This window comes from Watersipora subatra, chromosome 8, assembly GCF_963576615.1.
Source record: "Watersipora subatra chromosome 8, tzWatSuba1.1, whole genome shotgun sequence".
In the NCBI taxonomy this organism is placed as follows: domain Eukaryota; kingdom Metazoa; phylum Bryozoa; class Gymnolaemata; order Cheilostomatida; family Watersiporidae; genus Watersipora; species Watersipora subatra.
In genome coordinates, this window is record NC_088715.1 from 28967702 (window position 1) to 28988014 (window position 20313).

Genomic DNA, 20313 nt, shown 5'->3' on the forward strand with positions numbered 1-20313 from the left:
CTCTCGTGATCCTTTTGGATTTTGTAGCTTTTAAAAACATGCAGTTTCATGTCTGTGTTGGGTGGGATTTATCTCCCTTTTCACATTTAAAAAAACTATTCAGTCTGTCCCTGTGTTTGGATTTATCCCCCCTATCTGCTCTCTTGTTGAAAACATGTAAATTTGTGTCCTTGTATGTATTATTTTCATTACATATTTGCAACTGTAAAAGCATACCTGGAGTATGTCTGTGTTTGGATTTATCACCCTTACTTGTTTGTAACTGTGAAAGCTTTTGTTAAGTCTATGTCCTGTGTTGTGTCTTACCTACTTGACTCTTGCTATCTAGTGTGTATCTATCGTAGCTGACTACTTGCAGCTCAAAAGTTCTTGCATACTGGCAGGGTCGCCAGTCGACCCGAAAGTTGCATGACACAATAACGACCTCTGGTTCTTCAGGGGACCGGTAAGAGTCACGCGTGTGCTCCACCCTCCATATTTGCGCTAGCAGTTAATTTTCTATGGATAGCTTTTTATGGACAACTCTTTGGATACTAAATGAGCTTCAACTACAACTTGGCATTGATATGACACTGAGCTAATTTAGTCTCTTTCTTAGAAAATGCCCGCCAAAACCACAAAAAATATGCCTGCCAGTAAAAAGTCAAACACAAATCCCATTGCAAATCACAAGTTTTTGGTGGCATGGCTAAATATTACATTGCCAATAGTTGGAAATGTTTGAAGATCTATTTGCTGGTTGATAGTACAGGGACAACGTTGGTGAATGATTTCATGATATTGCAAAAACTGAATTGGAGATTCTTGGTCATAGGGCTTGGCAGATGAAGTTAAGAAATTTATCTTGATGGTATGTCCAATCGGCAAAAAAATTACTGAGCAAACGAATTCACTGACTGTTTGTATGCAGGAGGCCATGCTCACTTGTAAATGTTTGCGCACACGGATACCCGCGAGCACATATTTTGTGCGTGAGCGAAGTTTGTGCTAGTGGCAGGTTTCTTCTAAAAAATATCTCCGAATTATATATATGCAGTTTTACTACAGCGCATCAAATTGGAGGGTGAAGATTGGTTGTCTTGCAATTGCTGGTTGTTGTGATGTAATACCCAGTGTGTTTTTCTTTGTTTGTCCAATTTTTTATCCCTCTTTCTGCGCATACACCTGGTTTGTTGTTGAATGCACTATAAGGTTTCACCCACCGCTGGCACCTCTGTGTTACTCTTGGAATTGTCACCTCTTGTTGCTCATGGAATTTGTGTAATCTACCTGAGCTTGGCCTGTCTTGACAAACTGTTGTTTTTGCGGAGTTGTCCCCCGTCGAGCGGGCGAGCAACACAACAGCTTGTCACAAGAAGTACTGCACCTGATGCATCAGCTGCACTTATAGGGAGTTGTTCTCTTCCGTCTATGCGGCTCGGTTGCGATTTTATATCGGTCGCTCCATTGGTAATCATAACAAATTTCGCGCAAAGATTTATGTAGAAAAAAATAAGATTATAACGTTTAACCAGTGGCCAATCTCCGCGGTAAACTTTAGTAGAATTTGAAAACTTAGGCTACAACAGTGACTAAACATGTCGTTATTTGTGCGCTCAGTCAGTTTTGTTTCTATTTTTGTATCAGTCAGTTTTATTTGTTCTTATTGATTATATTTTCAGTTTATTTTATTCTTAAGTTCTACTAAAGTTTACAACAGAGACTGGTCTTTGGTTAAACGTTGTAATCTTTTTTTAAATAAATCTTTGCATGAAATTCGTTATGATTACTAATGGAGCGACCGACATAACATCGCAACCAAGCCGCATATACGGAAGAGAACAACTCCCTATAAGTGCAGCTGATGCATCAGGTGCAGTACTTCTTGTGACAAGCTGTTGTGTTGCTCGCCCGCTCGACGGGGGACAACTCCGCAAAAACAACAGTTTGTCAAGACATGCTAACCTGAGCTGCACCGCTACTGGTAGTTGTTTAGCTGGCGTTTTGCCTAGTAACACAACTCATTCACAATGTGTGAGCTGATAAGCACTCGAATTTAATTAGCGAATTCTGTAAAACACTCGCAGCGTCGAGCTTGAAGCCATGGAAATTAAAACCAAGTTTCAACTAAACACATTATTATACTTGAACTATGCTAAACTCAAGTCATTATCGTCAACTTTTTGCTTAAAACTGCAAACTATGATAGTGCCTGCCTTAGAATTATCTGTTTTGTAGTCATGCATTCGCAAGTTTGTTGCATTTTAGTAGACAGATAATGGTAGGATGTGTACCATTGGTTGTCATAAACTACGAATTGAAGAGGGCTAATAAAACCAACTGAGTTTGCCATGACCTTTTACATGAATGACAACTTCTATTTTACATGAATGTAAAATAGAAGTTGTCTTTTTATTTTACTATCGGCTGATTTGTGTTTCTTAGATGCAAACTGGCTAAAAGGTATGCAGGCTATGGCTGTCCTCACTGTTCACAATTTTATATATTGTAATACACCTTCATGTCTAGAATATTTTTGAGCAGTAACTCAGTTGGAGAGCATGGCATCTCACAAACTCTTTCTAATGTTTTATCGATGTTTTCTAATGTGGTTTTATCAAAACCTTCTTGATCTGAACCTATGTTATAAGTGGATTTTTTAGCTTATGCTTTACCGCCTGTGATAGCATATGGGGCCTCTATTAGCACCCTTCACGCAGCACCAAATCTCCATCTCATTTTTTACACATTCTGAAGTTGTCCTTTGTACGATAAGCTAACTCCTGCTTACCTGGCTGATATAAAACATATGCTTTGGTCACTTTCTAGCCAGTTACCATGAGCTACAATAGCTTGCCAAATATTCAAATGTTGTAAAACCTATTTTGGTACTTAATCCTTGGATTATTTGCTTCTAAATACTGGCATTTTTTGTAGATACTATAAATATTTATATCTACAATGAACAGAGACAGTGATTAAAAGATGCTTGCCTTGCAATGATTGCACGTGCTATAGGATACAGGATTGTACCAATATCTAAACGCATTTTGCCAGAGGCCATATTTGCCAAACATACATTTTATGATATCACAATTTCTTGATTATAAATTTTCAATAATGTTGCAAAATACCTCCTGGGTGTCTAGCGAGAATATATCTGCTAAAGGTATCTTGCATTGCCTAAAGAGGAGATAATTCTAAAGATAAAGCTAAAAATAAACCTTGCAAATTAAAAAACTGTTAATAAGCACACATAAGCGTTAGTCATGTAATAAAATTTAATTAAAATACTTGCACCAGCCATTTGAGAAAATGACTCGCTGCTTTGATTTTATACAAGATGTCTATTTATTGTTTAATCATCTCCTTTTGTGACTAATTCATAAGGTATCCGAATCCCACAATAGAATGAAAATAAACAATTTTGGTGACTAAGACTAGTAATCATGCTTTGAGACAAACATTTGTCAGCACTTACCTTTGTAAACCCCAAACTGCTTAGGAGAATGTTTTTTTTTATAAAATCCTTATCAATTATTACAGCCTTCCTGTGGTATCTTGGCCATCCAGAGATTCCAGACACAATCTTTGTTCACACATTTTTATACAATAATACAAATATATAGAACGAATCTTCAGTTTGTAACAGAGTCCCAAGTCTTTACGGCAGCATAATCTCATAATAAAGAGAAACCAGTTTAATCTTGATGCTGTTGTCCCTGCTATGGATATATATTAATCAGCTATCAGATAGTTTTTGTATATGCTACAGACATATACCACCACCCTCCTCACCGCCACCTCCACCACCAGAGTCTATGAGACGCCCAACTGTTCCATATGAAAGTGCAGTGACACAATCCAATGTAGTGCACCACTTGCCACAGAAAAAGACCGACAGGCGGCAATGCAACTGGAGGTAGTTAAATTTACAAAACTTTTTTTTTTCGTTATCATTCTATCTCTCATAAGTTTTGAACGAAAAGGAGTAATGGTTAGTATTTTGAATTGAATTTAAATTTAAGAAACTAGAGTTGCTAGAAAAAATATTATTGGGCGGGTGCAACATTTTGAATGCTCAAAAATGACTTTTTATTAGTTTTTAACTAATGGATTACAAGTTAATGCATTTGAATCAAAATAGAATACAATTTTATTTATTTTCAGCTACTTTAAAAATATGGAAACTGCTCATTAAATATTTTTTGTTTGTAGTTTTCATTTTTATATATTTATAGTAAACATCATACATACATTTTTTAATATCACAATTTCTTGATTATAAATTTTTATTTATCTCAAAATAATGAGTGTCTAGCGAGAGGTTAACTGCTAAAGGTATCTTGGATTGTCTAAAGAGGAGATAATTCCAAATATAAAGCGAAAGATAAGATACATATGCAAATTCAATCCTTAGCTTTATCTTTTATTTTAGAGTTGTTTTATCATCTAAGTACATTTAGGAGAATATTTTTTCATTTAATATCTTCCTAATTATTTTCCGCATTGTACCCCGCATCAGTTCCTGTACAGTATTATACCTAGTTCACACACCTATAAACCCGTTACCTGGATACATACAACCGTTACCTGAACGCATTAACCTGTTTCCTTATTGTCTAAACCTGTTACCTGGATGTATATATATGACTATATTTTGTTCATCTTAGTCATTGTACAGTGTAATGATCCAATGAATAAGCGGATCTGAAGAGTTGTATTTCTATTGTAGATGTATTGGAGTATTTCTCATGTTAGCCATTGTATTGCTGGCTGGATGTGTTGCCGCTTTTACCTATCTTTTGGTAGAGAAGCAGAATTCAAACACACCATCTAAAGGTGAGCCTGTCCTCAGGTCCAAATACCTAAGAGCTCAATAAAACTAGGATACTGCTTTCATCTATATATATTTTATATTTATATATAATTTTATAATAATTTTATATTTATGTATAAACTGTATATTATAAATATACATTTTACGCAAAATGTTATAACATTGTGCGATTGATCAACAACCTGCCTCTATCCCTGACTCCGAATAAAGGGTCTTCTGACTCTTTTTTGACACTGTTTTTGACAATAAAATTGTCAAGAAGTTGACATATTGGAAAATCTGTCAAAATATAGCCCAAAGTGACGTGGTACCAGCAAGATCAACAGATAATAGATCTATGCATTTTGAGAGATCGATTCTATCAAGAAATAATGTTCATGGCAAAAAATCAAGTCTAAAAGATTTAGCTGATTGTGTCAGAGTAATATATATGGTGTACAATGTGTACACAGGAGACTGAGTAATTTATTGCTGCAGTTCTTTTCATTTATTCTGATAATTTAAAATTTCAAAGACCAACTGCTAAATATTGATAATTGCTATAACTGATGGTTGCTGACAGGTAGCTGATGATTGATACAAGCCCACTGATAGGTTTTAGTAGTTATATTAATTATTTATCAATATGAGCAGAGAAAATCTATAGCAAACATTTGTAGTTCTGAATAACGATTCGTTGCAACTTTATGCACTAATATAGCTAGAAAATGCGTATGTGCCCAGAAGTATTGTTTTTAAATGTTCTCCAGCTGTCAAACCACTAGAGAATGGCAGCAGAATTTTATGTGGCTTGGTTCAAATTTTTACAGACAAAGTTTATTGAGATTCTAGATGTTCATTGATTTGAATTGTGGTGCTACAGGTGCTAGCTTGGTGTCAGGACCAGTGACAGATGGTAACCTAGGTGACAGGCATCGTAGTGACATACCACCATATGATTTTGTCAAAGTCCGGTTCTACATGGCCAAGTCAAAGTTCTACAAGTTTAATGTTTCCATCAGTTCTGATTCTGTTATTGGTGTCTATGGTAAGTCTTGTCAATGTATTATTGATGTCTATGATGAGTCCTGTTCAATTTATGCTTAATATCTTTGTTTGATTAATTATTGATATCTATGATGGGTCTTGTATAACCTATGGTCTGTATTTCTCCTAGATTTTGCTCAGTCTATCGTTTGTGCCAACTATAGATCCTTTTCAATCCATTAATGCTGTCTGTTCTATTTTATTCCCCTACTAGATGAATGCCTGGCATTGTCCTGGTAATAAAAAGGTTTTGGTAAAGAAAATTTATTTTTACCTAACATACAAAATGTAACATTGTTCTTTGTCTGACTGACGAGCGGAGAGAGAATGTAGATGCCACTCCTATTCGAAACAACGTAACATACAACAGTCCATGTGAAAAGTTTTAGGTTTTACAGTTTTTAATGACTGACCTTAGAATTTGTTGAATTCGAAATTTGAAATTGAAAAAATTAGAAATTGAAAGTGTATAAATTGAAACTTGAAAATGATTCTTAATTTAAATAAACAAAGAAACATTAAATTTGTAAATAAAAAAATAAAGTTTTGTTGGTGGCCCACAATTAATAATCGGAGCACGCAAGCTAAGACCAAAGAGCGGAGCTAAAAGCAATGAGAAAAATGAAAAACCTCACTGGACTCGAATCCGAATCAGCACATTTGTATGCACGAATATGAAGCCACACTCATGTCGATTATTAGCTGCATAAATCATTATCACACTGTATAAAAGCCAGTCGGAAGCCAGCCGTGTAATGCTTACCACACATGTCTGCAGAACAGGAGGTTCTGAGTTAAATTCAGCGAGAAGTAGACTTTCCACTGGTAGATTTTAATCGCTATAACTGGATAAACAATAGACAGACAGATGACAGACAGACACTCAGATTTATGTAGAAATGTTATAATAGGTTTGCGTGTGTTCTCAACCTCAGGATGGAACCGGGATTATTTTGCTATGTTTAAATATGTACAATCTAATCAACCCTTTTTTGTTCATGTGAGCCTAGTTTGCGTGCCAAATTTTTATAACACTTTATTAGAAGTAATTGGTTTTCAATAATTTTAGTTTTACAATGATTTATATCGAATCCTTCATGAGTTTTTACGCGACGGAACAACAAGTATTTCATGCCTCTCGGGATGCCTAAAAGACAATTAAAATCGGTAGAAAAAATAAAAAAATGTAAAACTGTCTTTATAGTATGATACCGCCCGCTGTCGTTTTATATTAGCTAACAACGTTGCACACTTAGGGCTGTTTTAATAATTTTTCGTTTTTTTCGTTAGTTGCACATTTAGAGCTGTTTAACTGTTCTTATTTTAACACTTTTAACACACTTTTATTAGCTGAAAAAAAATTATCACAATGGCAGGTTGTTTCATTGAACGTAAAATAGTTCACAAAGTGTATGCGTAGCTAAAAGAACTAGCCAATGAGATGCAAGTGATTCAACAGGTTTTGAATAAACACTTGCGCTGGCCCAAGTCTTGAGACCATTGAAACTATGTATGTATGGGCTGAATGTATTGGTGCCAGCATGGCGTGTAACAGCATGTGTAGGAAGATCTTGTGAGCCATACACAGGTTTGTGGAAGGAGAGCTTGATCTTGAGTTCAAAGGTTTGTGGAAGGAGAGCTTGATCTTGAGTTCAAAGGTGAATCCGTTTGAATTCGAGGCTTCACCCTCTATATTACATTCCATTTAGGGAGACGAAGCGTGGAACCGACACACATACAGTATACATTTGTAGAGGCGCTCTATGGCCAGCAGATTGCAGCCGCGAACAGACCAAGGTTAGTATGTCTTGTCATGATGCACTTGTCCAGTGTTTAGGTATCAGCTGTTCAAATATGTTACCGGACAGTGGAATCTGTACCGTAAGACTCTATGTACGAAATTTTCAAGCTATGAAATGGCATCTGTCTGAGATGTGTCTTGATGCGAAACGTCGAAAGGCCTTTAGTAATTTGGCCTGTTTTTGTTTTGTATTTTGCCGCGTTTGTTTGTGTCATATTTTTGTGTATTTGTTTGTCGTATATTGGCTCATTTGCTTTCCACTGGTACGTGCAATGCGTCTCACTCAGTTTTATTTCCTATTGAAAGTCAGTAAATGACAATGCCTTCGGTTTCCTTTGGTTGCACATTTTGGAGTTATCATGTATCACATACGGATGAGGATAACTTTAGTTTTTAGCTGTTCAAGTTTGTGTTTTCTGAATGGTGACAATCAGTTTTTCAGTTGGCCCTACACGTTAATTTAAGTAAATCTTTCTGGGCAAGATTGTATTGTATTGCAAGAAAAAATATTCTGGGCAAAACGAAAACAAGGCAACTATACAACACCCATCACTGTCTTTCCACTCCTCGTGGTATTCGCTTAGCCTTGTCCAGACTGCCAAAACCAAGGGTAAACAAACAAACATAACCTTGTTTTCTTTGTTATATCTCTGTTCTTTCTTTTTTCTATATGTGTTTACTAATAATGTGTTTACATAATAATAAAATTTATTATGTAGTAATATATTTCTAAGATGTATTTGTTACAGGTTTTAATCAGTTCGAAGTTTTGTGGGGCCTTGTAATGTATTAGAGCAGTAAAAAAATAAAACCCGTTTACATTAAGAAATTTTTTACCTGTAAAACAGCTTTTGGGACCAATTCTTTTTGCGAGTAGATGTTCCACTGATACTATTTTCAAGCAGTTCTTGTTCTGCTATGTTGAATTCGGCACCTTCACTTCAGCTGACTGTCGGTAAAACATACCACTTTAGTTTTGACATATGACGCACAAATTCAGGCATAGCAGCTACAATCAAAGTGCAGTTACATTCAAACATTTAATAATTAGTTTATAACGATTTTGAGTAAATATATAAAAATTATTAAATGTAAGAAACACTTGTCCATTGGAGCTGCTTGTATAAATCACTTGCCAAAATGAATATTTTTTTCAGTCACATTTTTTGTGTACTATTCGACTTTCATTATGGAGAAATATAATTTTATGGGATTTATAAATACCATGAAACTCGGATAACTCGCCCTCGAATATCTCGAACACATGGTTAACTCGAACGGATTTGTTTGGTCCGTTCCCACGCAATAATAAATTGCTTTAGATAACTCGACCTTAACTTTGTTAACTCGAACAGTTTTTTTGCCCCACGGCTACCGAGACGAATGTTATCGCTTTAGAATATCACTTTATCCCAAGCTATATAGTTAAACAACAAATTTTAGTGGTTCTTAGGTGTCATTATTACTACTACTATCTGCAAAATATTTTCGTTAACGACTTTTCTATAGGTTTGCAAAAATCAAATTTTACCAAACATCCGCTTGGGGATAGCCCTCCGCAAGCAAGGAGAAGCGTCACATTACCAAAAACAAACAAACAAATCTCAAGTAATAAAAAGAAAATATTTATACTTTCTGATAAAAATTGTTAAAACATTACACGAGAGGTCCCTTAACTGGCAACAAGCAATCAATGCTTTTGATTTATATATAGTTTGTGTATGTACTGATAAATACAATAATACATGCACTTGTGACAGTGGTCTCATAACTTGAATGTTCTGATAACTCGAACACTTTCTCTCGGTCCCGTGAAGGTCGAGTTAGCCAAGTTTCACTGTAGTTTGAAAAACAATGACATTAGTTTGAAGGAGTAAAGTGTTTAATATGCACCTAGACTACGCGATTGTAATATTTACCGCGAATGAAAATTTTTGCGAATAATTTGCTGGTACAGGAATTGTCTAACCTTCATTGCTATTTTTTAAAATTTCTGCAGCTTAAAATCTTACCATTTAAGTTATGGCTACTTAAACCTTTAAGTGCGCTGTGCGTTGCTGAAATCGTGTGAACGTGTGAAAATGTGTCGTTTCAACAAAATGTTGATGTGTTGAAACGAACACGCTAGTCTATGTCAGTGGAGATAAAGCTGACTCATCTGCGATTGACAGAAATAACTGCTAATACTGACCTCAATTCAAATTAATTTATTTCCACCATAAACTAGTTGCATCCATGATTAGCTTTGACATGACAATGGCAACAGGGCTTCTTACAAACAAATTCTACTATGTGAAAAACATTATCACTTGTAATATATATACAAAGGCTACTAGTACAAATTGGAACAGTGCATGAAACATTTCAGATAATTTTTTTGTAATAAAATACATTCAATGAGTTTTTTCTATGCTTTAATCTATGTTATGAACTTGAAGTGTTTTATGTTTTGTTGTTTACATCGTCAAAGTGTAGCGTTTTTTTTTCAAGCAAAACATAGCAGTACAAATAGCTGTAGAAAAGCTATTGCTATCACAAATCATTTATGATCCATGTTACAATACAAATATTCTGTCGCTACTTGAATATTGGTACCAAACATCCATGAAGGATGTCACAGCCTTTGGACAGTTGTGGCTAATTCTCATTGGCCGTTTGTGATTATCAATATATATGGCCACTGTTAGTATAGTCTCGTAGTGTCAGTAAATGTATATATATTACACATCCTTGGTGTGTGCAGTGTCGTATAGTTTCACAGAGTCCCGTGACCAAAAGCCGGAAACAAAAATGTCCGATTCCAAACAAACCCGATCGACATACTGATCTCTAATGGAATATTCTTACCTCGCTCTCAACATCTCACTCTTTTGCATTTACTTTACTTTATTACAAAAAATCATTAGACGTTTCTTGTAGAGAATTTTGTCCTTTTTCAAATGGTGTATAATACAATAATCAATTTCAAAGGGACTGCCAATGGTAGTAATTTTTGTTGGTTAGTGTTGCGGCATCTCCATTATAACTTATATAAAACAATAGTGGGCGCGGCTTGTTTGCTTGGAGCCGTGCGAGCTTCGATATGCGCATCCGTTAGCAGCAAACTCTGTGAAGTTATTCAGCTCTGTACTGTCAGAGTCATATAGCTTTAAAAAGTCTCGCGACCAAAACCGGAAGCAAAAACGTCCGATTCCAAACAAACTCGATCGACATACTGATCTATAATGGAATATTCATACCTCACTCTCAATACCGCTCTTTTTTGCATTTACTTTACGTTTTTACAAAAACGTTGTTAGCACCTTTTTGTAGGAAATTTTGTTTTCTTTCAAATGGTTCATGATACAACAATCAATTTCAAAATGACTGCTAATGGGAGTAGTTTTTGTTGATTGATGTTGCGACCTCTCCATTATAACTTATATAAAAATAGTAGGCGTGGCCTGTTTGTTTGGAATCGAGCGAGATCCCGTATACGCTTCTGTTAGTCGCGGGACTCTGTGAAACTATACGGCTCTGGGTGTGTGGCCCGCCGTTTACTTGATACCTTGCGCATGTTGTCTTGCATGTTACAACTAAAATGGAAACATTGTCCATGTAGGCGTTCAACTCAAGAAAATGGTCAGAGTGGATCAAAGGAGGTAAACTCGGCGTTTGTCGAGTATCTTGAAACAGGCTACTGGTACATATCCTTCTATAACGATGGTAACATCACTCAGAGTGTACGCTTCACTGTAACTAGACATGACAAAATGTCAACAAACTGCCCTAATGATTGCTACGGAAAAGGAGACTGTGATGATGGGGTGTGCAGGTGCTTCCATGGCTATGAGGGCGTCGAGTGTAATCTAAGTAAGTGAGATAACATAAATAGTACTCTCCTATAATGTATACCTCCTAATACAGAAAATTTCCTCATAACGTAAAGAATTTGTGTAAAGCTTTTGCTTAGCACTACGTAAAAAATTCCGTATAACGTAAAGTGTAAAGTCAGCGAATTCTCAAATTCGATTTGAATAACAATAATCTTTTAGTATGTCGCTTTCGCTATTACTGAACTCGTGAGAGAGAAAAAACGACGTACACGTAGCGTTATCTCTGTTATATATTCAAGTTCAATGAAATTCTAGTTTGCCGTGAAAAATTGTCAGACGTGTCGAAAAAACAATGAGCATAAGTAGCTGCACAATCGTTCCGAAATTTTTATAGGCGATCAATTGGTACTGGTATTACAGCATCGGTGTACCAATCTGAATGTCACGAGTTGGAGTATTGTCGGAAGCTATTATTGATCCTGACATTGGCCCCTGGAAACTGATAAATCATAGCTAGGTCGACACTGCTCGTATTACAGTAAAAATAATTTTGTTTTGCTTTATTATAGACATACATATAAAAACTTTATTGTTAGTTTTCCTTTGCAGGATAAACCTTGCTCTCTAGAAACAATGAACAAATCGATGTAAATCGGCGTCAAAGATATGGGCTTCATTAACTTATAACATAAAACGAGTGAGAGTGATAAGAAACGGAGAAAGGTTGTCATTACAAACCAATAATACTGCAGTTATGGTACAGCCAACATATTAAAAAAAGTTTAATTTTTCTCTTTTGTATAGCCAAAGGGGTGAATTTGCAAAAATCTTGGAACGGATTAAACAATAAACATATACAATGTATTTTACTGTTCGTATAACGTAAACTCCCTTCTTGTAAACGTTCCTGGAACGGATTACCATAAAACCTCTTTTTGAACACCATTATGTCACCCTATTTTTCAACCCTTTTCTTATAGTGGGGATCAAATGGAGGTGACATACAAATAGAGGCTGACATTGTGTTTTTCAAATAGCTCATCAGAATTTTGGGAAACTAAATTTAACCCTTTTACTGACGACGCAAATGTTGCCTACATTTTACACTTTCCTTTGGCCAGAGCGACATTAACTCTTTTGTATGCAATAAATCTGTGAACTTACCTTGAACTTGTCAAAGATCTCTAAATAAATATGCGTTGAAAAGCCAAAAAGATCTCTATCAGCTGATATCTATTGCTTTCAATTAACCCGCGATGATATTATAGCTTGTAATATCTGCTTTGCAATTTGTTAGAGCTTTAAATTTTTTATTTCGTGTTAAATTTGAAGGCATTTTTTATTTTATAACTCTATTTTACAATGTTGCATAAACATTTATTGTACTCATTGAGATGTTTGCTGCAGTTTGCAGCCAACACTGGCTTTTTATGTGCAATAGAAGAGGAATTATGAGCGTCTATCCATTGTAAGCAGAGTTAAGATAGACGCAAGGAAGCTATTAAATAGTATGCTAAAAATCTGCAAATTTGTAACTTAAATAATTATAATCTATCAAATGCTACAAAGATATATTCAAGAACCAGTGACATAAACGAACCATAGTTATACAAGCAGAAACATCACATTAAATTAACAATTCTGAAACAAAAATATTTGCATCATTTGCTCAGCCAGTTGCATTCCGATTGTTGCAATCAATAGAACGCACATCTTCTGGCTGTTCAATACCTTCCACAATGTCTTCTGACCTCCACATATCTTCTGCACTGCTGAACTAGTCGATATTAGCGTCCAAACAATTTTTTGGCACAGCAAAACTTTTGCGCGGTGCATTTAGCACAAATGCAATGTGTAAAAGTTTTGCTTGCTAAACGTAACCTTTGGCCCAAAACTAGCTGCTAGTCTTATATCGTGAATGTAAACCGTTTTTTTATATAAATGTACTTCAAAGTATCAAAATCATCTTAAGCAAGTAGCTACTATTAGCCTGATACAGTTACTAATTATTTCTGTGGTATCGTTGTCAAAGTTTTAATAAAAAAACCAAAAAGCTTTGAAGTTGGAAAATGGACTTCGATAAGAACAGAAACAACGGAATTTTTTTTTATTGATGTAACCGAGTCATTATTAGTATCATTTTATGGACACTTTTCTACTTATCACTTTCTATTACGGGTTCGTAAAGATCAAAGAATGTCAAAGTGGTAGTCAAATGGAGGTGCCGTTCAATTAAAGGGTGCCGCTCTATTTTTCTACCCTTCCCTTATGGTGGTCAAATACATGTACGATCACATAGAGGTGGCGGTCAAATAAAGGTGGCGTTCAAAGAGAGATTTTACAAAATATGTAAAAGGTTATGAAGTTTAGCGAGTATGAATTGCTCGCTATTCATACTCGCTAAACTTCATTTTTATATTTCATACTCGCAGCGAGTATGAAATACTAATACTACACCGAGTATTAGTATTTTTAATAGCGAATACAACTACTAAGAGTATTTCATACTCACTGTAGTATTAGTAGTAGTGTTAGTAGTATTAATACTACTAATAATAGTATTAACACTCCCTGAACAGCGAGTATTTCATACTCTGAAATACTCACTGTTCAAATAAATACTGTGGTTCAAGGCCTGCTATTGCTCCATGCTGTTCTCGCTATGAAAATAGCCGAGAACAGGAATTGATTTATGAATTGATAATTATTATGTCTTAAAAGATATTGTTATTATGATAATAACAATTTCATTCAACAACAATTCAATGTTGTTGAAGCGAGTGTATTTCAGTGTATATACTCACTGAAAGGATTTCTTCCAGGATTTCACAAGAAAGTGTTTCTTCCTTTCAAAATCATCTTAAGCAAGTAGCTACTATTAGCCTGATACAGTTACTAATTATTTCTGTGGTATCGTTGTCAAAGTTTTAATAAAAAAACCAAAAAGCTTTGAAGTTGGAAAATGGACTTCGATAAGAACAGAAACAACGGAAATTTTTTTATTGATGTAACCGAGTCATTATTAGTATCATTTTATGGACACTTTTCTACTTATCACTTTCTATTACGGGTTCGTAAAGATCAAAGAATGTCAAAGTGGTAGTCAAAATGCTCGCTGAAGCAGCGAATAGGAAAGTGTATATTGATACTCAGCGAGCGAGTATTCATACTCGCTCGTTTTATTGTTCAAGTATTGATACTCAGCGAGCGAGTATGAATACTTGAACAATAAAACTTGAACACCGAGTTCACCGCGGTTCAGCGAGCTGAACGCGGTGATCGCTCGCTGAACCGCGGTGATCGCTCGCTGAACCGCGGTGATCGCTCGCTGAACCGCGTTCAGTGAGCTGAACACCTACTGAACGCTGTTCAGCGAGCTGAACAGCGTTCAGTAGGTGTTCAGTAAGAACTGATAATTCTTGACTATTTTCATAGTGAATATTCTTGACTATTTTCATAGTGAGAACAGCATGGAGCAATAGCAGGCCTTGAACCACTGCTCTGCTGTTTGCTGGTTCTGAACACTATCCACTACACCAGGGGTGTCAAACTCATTTTCACCGAGGGCCACATCAGCGTAATGGCTGTCCTCAAAGGGCCAGATGTAACTTATAATTGTAATGAAATGTAATCGAATAATATAAAATAACTTAAACTAGTCTTTGATATTAAATAACTCTGACTTTATTACTTAAAGTTGCAAACAGAACAGTTGCACAGCAAAACATGCAGAACACTTGTTTTCGAAAAAAAATCAGAAAAGTTACACAATACCCATTGTACTGGTTTTTGTCTTGGTCTACCAGTGTACCTAATGGCGACCCGACAGGTCGGCTTACATTAAGCTTGCCGTGCTTATAACTGTATGTGATTATCAACCCTAAGGTCCGTCGTCTGATTAGCTTAGGTCGACCTCTCTTCCTATAATTAGGTCGACCCAGTCAGGGCACATTAGCTGTTGACCTCGTAGTCAACTAGCTGACCGATGATGCCTATACTGGTCGTCTATCCGGCATTAATTTTTGCTGACCGCTCAAGCGAGAAATGAAGAGAGAGTGTGTGTGTGTATAATTGTATTGACTATATTACAAAACAACTGCCCCCACTGCGGCTATGCCTTCCTTTATATAGGTTGCAGCTCACCCATATAAGGGCATAATGACTATATATGGTAATGATGACCGTATATGGGTTAATGACGCGGGGTTGACTAATAATGTAAGTAAGCATGCACTTGAAATGAGCTGTATAATACGAGGAGTAACAAATCTGCCACATACGCTGCCCCTATAGACGGCTATCCGTCTATATAGACATATATAAAAATAACACTAAAAATAAAAAACAATAGTAATGAGGTGATAAAATAGAGAAGGAAATGAGTCTAAACCGCTTGTTACTGTCACAGTTAACAGGTGGTTTGCTGGTCGGCCAGCTTTTCTAAGTATGCGGCCGTCCTACGCAATTGCTGAGCCTCTAACCTCAACCGGTCAGCGGCTGACATTGACTTCCTTGGCATCGAGATTTCCAACCTCTCTGGACGTACATTCACAGTCCCAACGGAAATCTGAGGCTGTTGTTGACTGAATGATTGGGGCATGGCAGCACATTTTAAACTAGCCGCTGCCGATGACGTAATCGCTCCCCCCGAATTGTTTAATTGGATACTGTTCAACTCATACTCCCGCAGGTGCGGAGGCAAATTCCTACTCCTCTGAGGCCTGCTAACATTGTCTGGCTGTCGGTGGACAGCTGGCTCTCTTGCCTCCGCACTTGTTGGAGTGCAGTTTTCTGTATCTCGGCATTGTCCACTGGAAGGCTGGCTCTCTGGGTTGTCAAAAGCTGCCTTAGGAGTTGTCCCATCGCCACCTTCGGAGTTGTCCTCCCTATTTGCCTATTCTGCATTTTCAGCTTTTAAGACGGGCTCTGCCTGAGTTTTTCCATTGTTTTTCCTTACTCCACGCATGTTAGGCCTTCTACTAGGCTCAAGCAAGACTGGGGCTTATCCATGATAATTGCTGCATGGTTTGTAAGCTCTCAACCGGTGTTCAGACTGCACAGAACGCTGTCCCCGGCGTTCGATTGTGTACGTATGATTTGGAAAGCTTTGGATTACCCGGTAAGGCCCAATTCTCTTGGCCGACAACTTGGAGTTCTCCCCCTTTCGTCGACGTCTGCAGGTCATCCAGACCAGGTCGCCAGCCTTGAACAGTGGTGGTTCAGTGGTGTCTTCAGTCACGATTTCTAACTGCCTGTGCCTGAGAATCTCATGGGCTTGTAAGAGCCGATCTTGGATTGCAATAGCGTACTCATTCGTACTCTGAAAAGATTCCACTGAACTCCCATGTTGGAGTTGGTCAGGGAGGCGCAACTCCCGACCGAGCATCATGTAATTTGGAGTTTCTTTGGTGGCTGAATGGGGAATCCCTCTCAGTGTTCTCATTAAATGTGGTAACACGAGATCCCACTCCTCCTGTCCTCTTCCCGTAAGGAGGGCTCGCAGGGAGTCTCCGAGTATTCTGTTATTCCGTTCGACTATACCGTTACCTTCAGGCCGGTATGGAGTCGTCCTTGACTTCTCGACTCCCCAAAGTCGACACAGCTCCTGGAATAGGTCGGATTCAAACTGGGCCCCCTGATCAGTATGGATTATTTCTGGCAATCCGAAATAACTGAAAACCCTTTCCTCCAGCGTACTGGCCACGGTAGGCGCGGTGGCATCTGGGATTGCGATAGCGTCCGACCACCTAGTGAAGTGGTCGGTCATCACAAGAGCCCAGATGTTTCTTCGGGTGGTTAAGGGTAGGGGGCCGACCAGGTCTACAGCCAATCTCTGCCACGGTCGACCAGCGTAGAGCCTCTGTCTATTGGAGGTTGTTGCACCAGTGCCATGTTTGGCCTGTTGGCATACTTCACAGGACATTACCGTCCGACGTACGTCACTGGTCATTCCTGGCCAATACCAGTCCAACTGGACCCTTTTTAGTGTCCGATCTACGCCACTGTGGGCCTGTCTATGTGTCTCCCAGATTAGGTCTTGCCGCACAGGTAAAGGGCAGACGGTGACTGCTTTGCTTCTACCATTTCCTGGGATTGTCGCAGTTGAGACCCCGTCGGGATCGATCCGTAGCTGTGAAAACATGTTGGCTAGCCTCTTCAATTCTGGGTCGCCTAGTTGTAAAACTTGGGCATCTATGGGTCTACCAGTCAACACTGCCTGGTAAATTTTCCCGATTGCCGTCTCTGCTCTCTTTTGTAGCGCAACAATTTCGCCAGCTTTCGTCTGTGCGGAGGGCCGTTTTTCTATAATGGGGGGGGGGCTGACCTAAGCCTTGGTCGACCTTCTTGTTTACACTAGGGTCGCCCTCCTGGATTGGCCTGGGGCCGGCCTCCTTGTCCCTCCGAGGCCCGCTGTTGGGTCCGACCTGGTCGATCTCTACATCTGCCGGGACGCCCACTGCTTGGTTCCTCCATCTCTGGGGTTGTTGGGGCAGAAGTGGCCACTCAATCTCATCCAGATTTCCCGTGGGAACTCGACTTGATGGAATCGTCCCCTCCTGTAATTCCTTACAGATCTCCGAGCGGGGAGGCCCACAATCTCGTCTATCTATTGAGGCACATTGCTTGCAGTCCTCACACTGTTGCCTACTCAGGCCATCAGCATTTCCATGCTTCTCTCCCTTTCGGTGCACAATCTTGTATCTGTGTTCCGACAAGCTTTCCAACCACCGGGCTATCTGACAGGAAGGTTCCTTCCTCCGGTGCAGCCAGACTAGGGAAGCATGGTCGGTCCTGATGACAAACTCTCGACCGTACAAATAGGGCCGGAAATGTTTCACGGCTAACACCACCGCCAGGAGTTCTCGCCTCGTGACACAGTAGTTCCTCTCCGCAGGGGAGAGCGTCTTGCTGTGATAGGCGATAACTTGCTCCTGTCCTTGTTGGACCTGGGACAATACGGCCCCAGTTCCGACGTTGCTGGCATCTGTGTCAAGGGTGTACTCTAAGGTCGGATCTGGGTAGCCTAGTACAGGGGCATGCGTCAAGAGCCACTTGAGGTGACTGAAAGCTTCCTGTTCAGGTTGACCCCACTTCCAGGTGTATCCTTCTGCCGTGAGTAGTGTCAAGGGCTTGGCAACCGAAGCGTAGTCGGGCACGTATCGGTGGTAGTAACCGGTAGTGCCGAGAAAAGCCCTCAGCTGAGTCACATCGGTTGGCTCCGACCACCTGTGGATCGCTTCCACTTTTTCCGGATCCGTGGCTACCCCAGTTGAACTCACCACATGTCCGAGGTACTTCACCTTTGTCTGCATGAGGGTACATTTAGATGGTTTCAGTTTCAAGCCGGCTTGTCGAAGCCTGTCTAGTACTTCTGACAGCCTAGACAGGTGACTCTGGAGGTTGGCTGACATGACTATGATGTCGTCCAGATACAGCAAGAGCGTCTTCCAGTGGAGCCTTTGCAGCACTCGCTCCATAAGCCTCTGGAACGTGGCAGGGGCTGACGTCAGCCCGAAAGGCAGCACTTTCCATCTCCAAAGCCCATTTCTCGTGATGAAGGCTGATTTCTCCTGCGCTCCCGGTGACAGGGGTACCTGCCAATAGCCGCTCATCAAATCGAGAGTGCTGAACAATTTGCTGCCTGACAGAGCATCCAGACTGTCATCGATTCGAGGAAGTGGAAATGCGTCTTGTTTAGTGACCGCATTCAACTTCCGATAGTCAATGCACAGTCTCCAGGTTCCATCCTTTTTCCTGACCAGGACCACAGGAGGGCTCCAAGCTCCATATGCCTGCTCTATCATTCCTTGTTTGGCCAGCTCAGAGACCTGCCGATCTATTTCCGCTTCCTTCTCAGGGCCAACCCTGTATGGGGTCTGCCGAATGGGTTGAGCATCCGTTACCGTAGGTATTTCGTGTTGGACCAAGGTAGTCCGACCCACATCTCCATCCCCTTTACTGAAGACATCGGCATACTGATCAAGGAGCCTAACTACTTGTTGTCTGTCGTAGTCACCCCTACAGTGCACTATAGCTTGGCTATACAGCTCTTTCACGTGAGGAGCCACCTTTGGGTCAGGCCGGGTATCCTGGCTTGGTCTCACTCCCTTTGGCCCCCCCCTCTGTCCAGGGCTGGCCGATTTCAGTTTCATCGACTCCTGTGTAGCTGCCAATCACAGTTCCTGACGCCACCTGTACAGGGGAATCTGTCGGGTTCAAACAACGCAGGGCTACTCTTCCCTTCTCATCAGGTAGGTGGAGGCTGGCAGCCACCATGTACCGATCTCCTGATCCCTCTACCATTCCTAAGGGTTGGTAGGTGTGGGTCGTGAGGCGGCATGTAACCACCATATCCGACCGAGGTTGAAGTGTCATGGTACGGACAACCTGCACCTTGCTCACCAAGGGTCGTCCGTCCCGATCTGTGCAGATCAGCTTCTGACCATTCACTACCAATGTGGATTCTTGGAAGTTCATCTCACAGCATTGGTCTGTCAAGAATGGCATCCCGATGATGGCATCTTCTTTTAGGGGCATACAAGAAGTGATACAGTCACTTGTACACTTCTGACTCGGATGGGTACGGTCAACATGCCATGAAAGTTTAGGCGAGACCCGTCAGCCATCGTGCCATAGTCTGTTCTCTCTACGAACTGAGCCTTCAACCCCGCGGGAAGCCGGTCAAATACATGACGGCTGAATAGGTTGGAGGTGCATCCACTGTCTATCAGGAAATGAGCAGGTCGGCCCATAATCTTCCCAGGTAAGAAATAGCTACTACTGTACGGTTTCCAAAGGGTGTCCGCAGCTACTCTCTCAGGACCGACCTGCTGAGTCGTCCGACCGGTGTG

General features: G+C 39.5%; 1 protein-coding gene across 1 annotated transcript in view; it reads left to right on the top strand.

Annotated features, from left to right (window-relative positions):
• LOC137402178 (teneurin-m-like) overlaps window positions 1-20313 on the top strand; it is a 76052-nt gene that overhangs the window by 3643 nt on the left and 52096 nt on the right. Inside the window, exons 3-7 of the mRNA XM_068088659.1 lie at window positions 3726-3901; window positions 4715-4821; window positions 5682-5846; window positions 7555-7642; window positions 11248-11498. Coding sequence (XP_067944760.1) covers window positions 3726-3901; window positions 4715-4821; window positions 5682-5846; window positions 7555-7642; window positions 11248-11498 — 787 coding nt within the window. The remainder of the gene's footprint in view (window positions 1-3725; window positions 3902-4714; window positions 4822-5681; window positions 5847-7554; window positions 7643-11247; window positions 11499-20313) is intronic.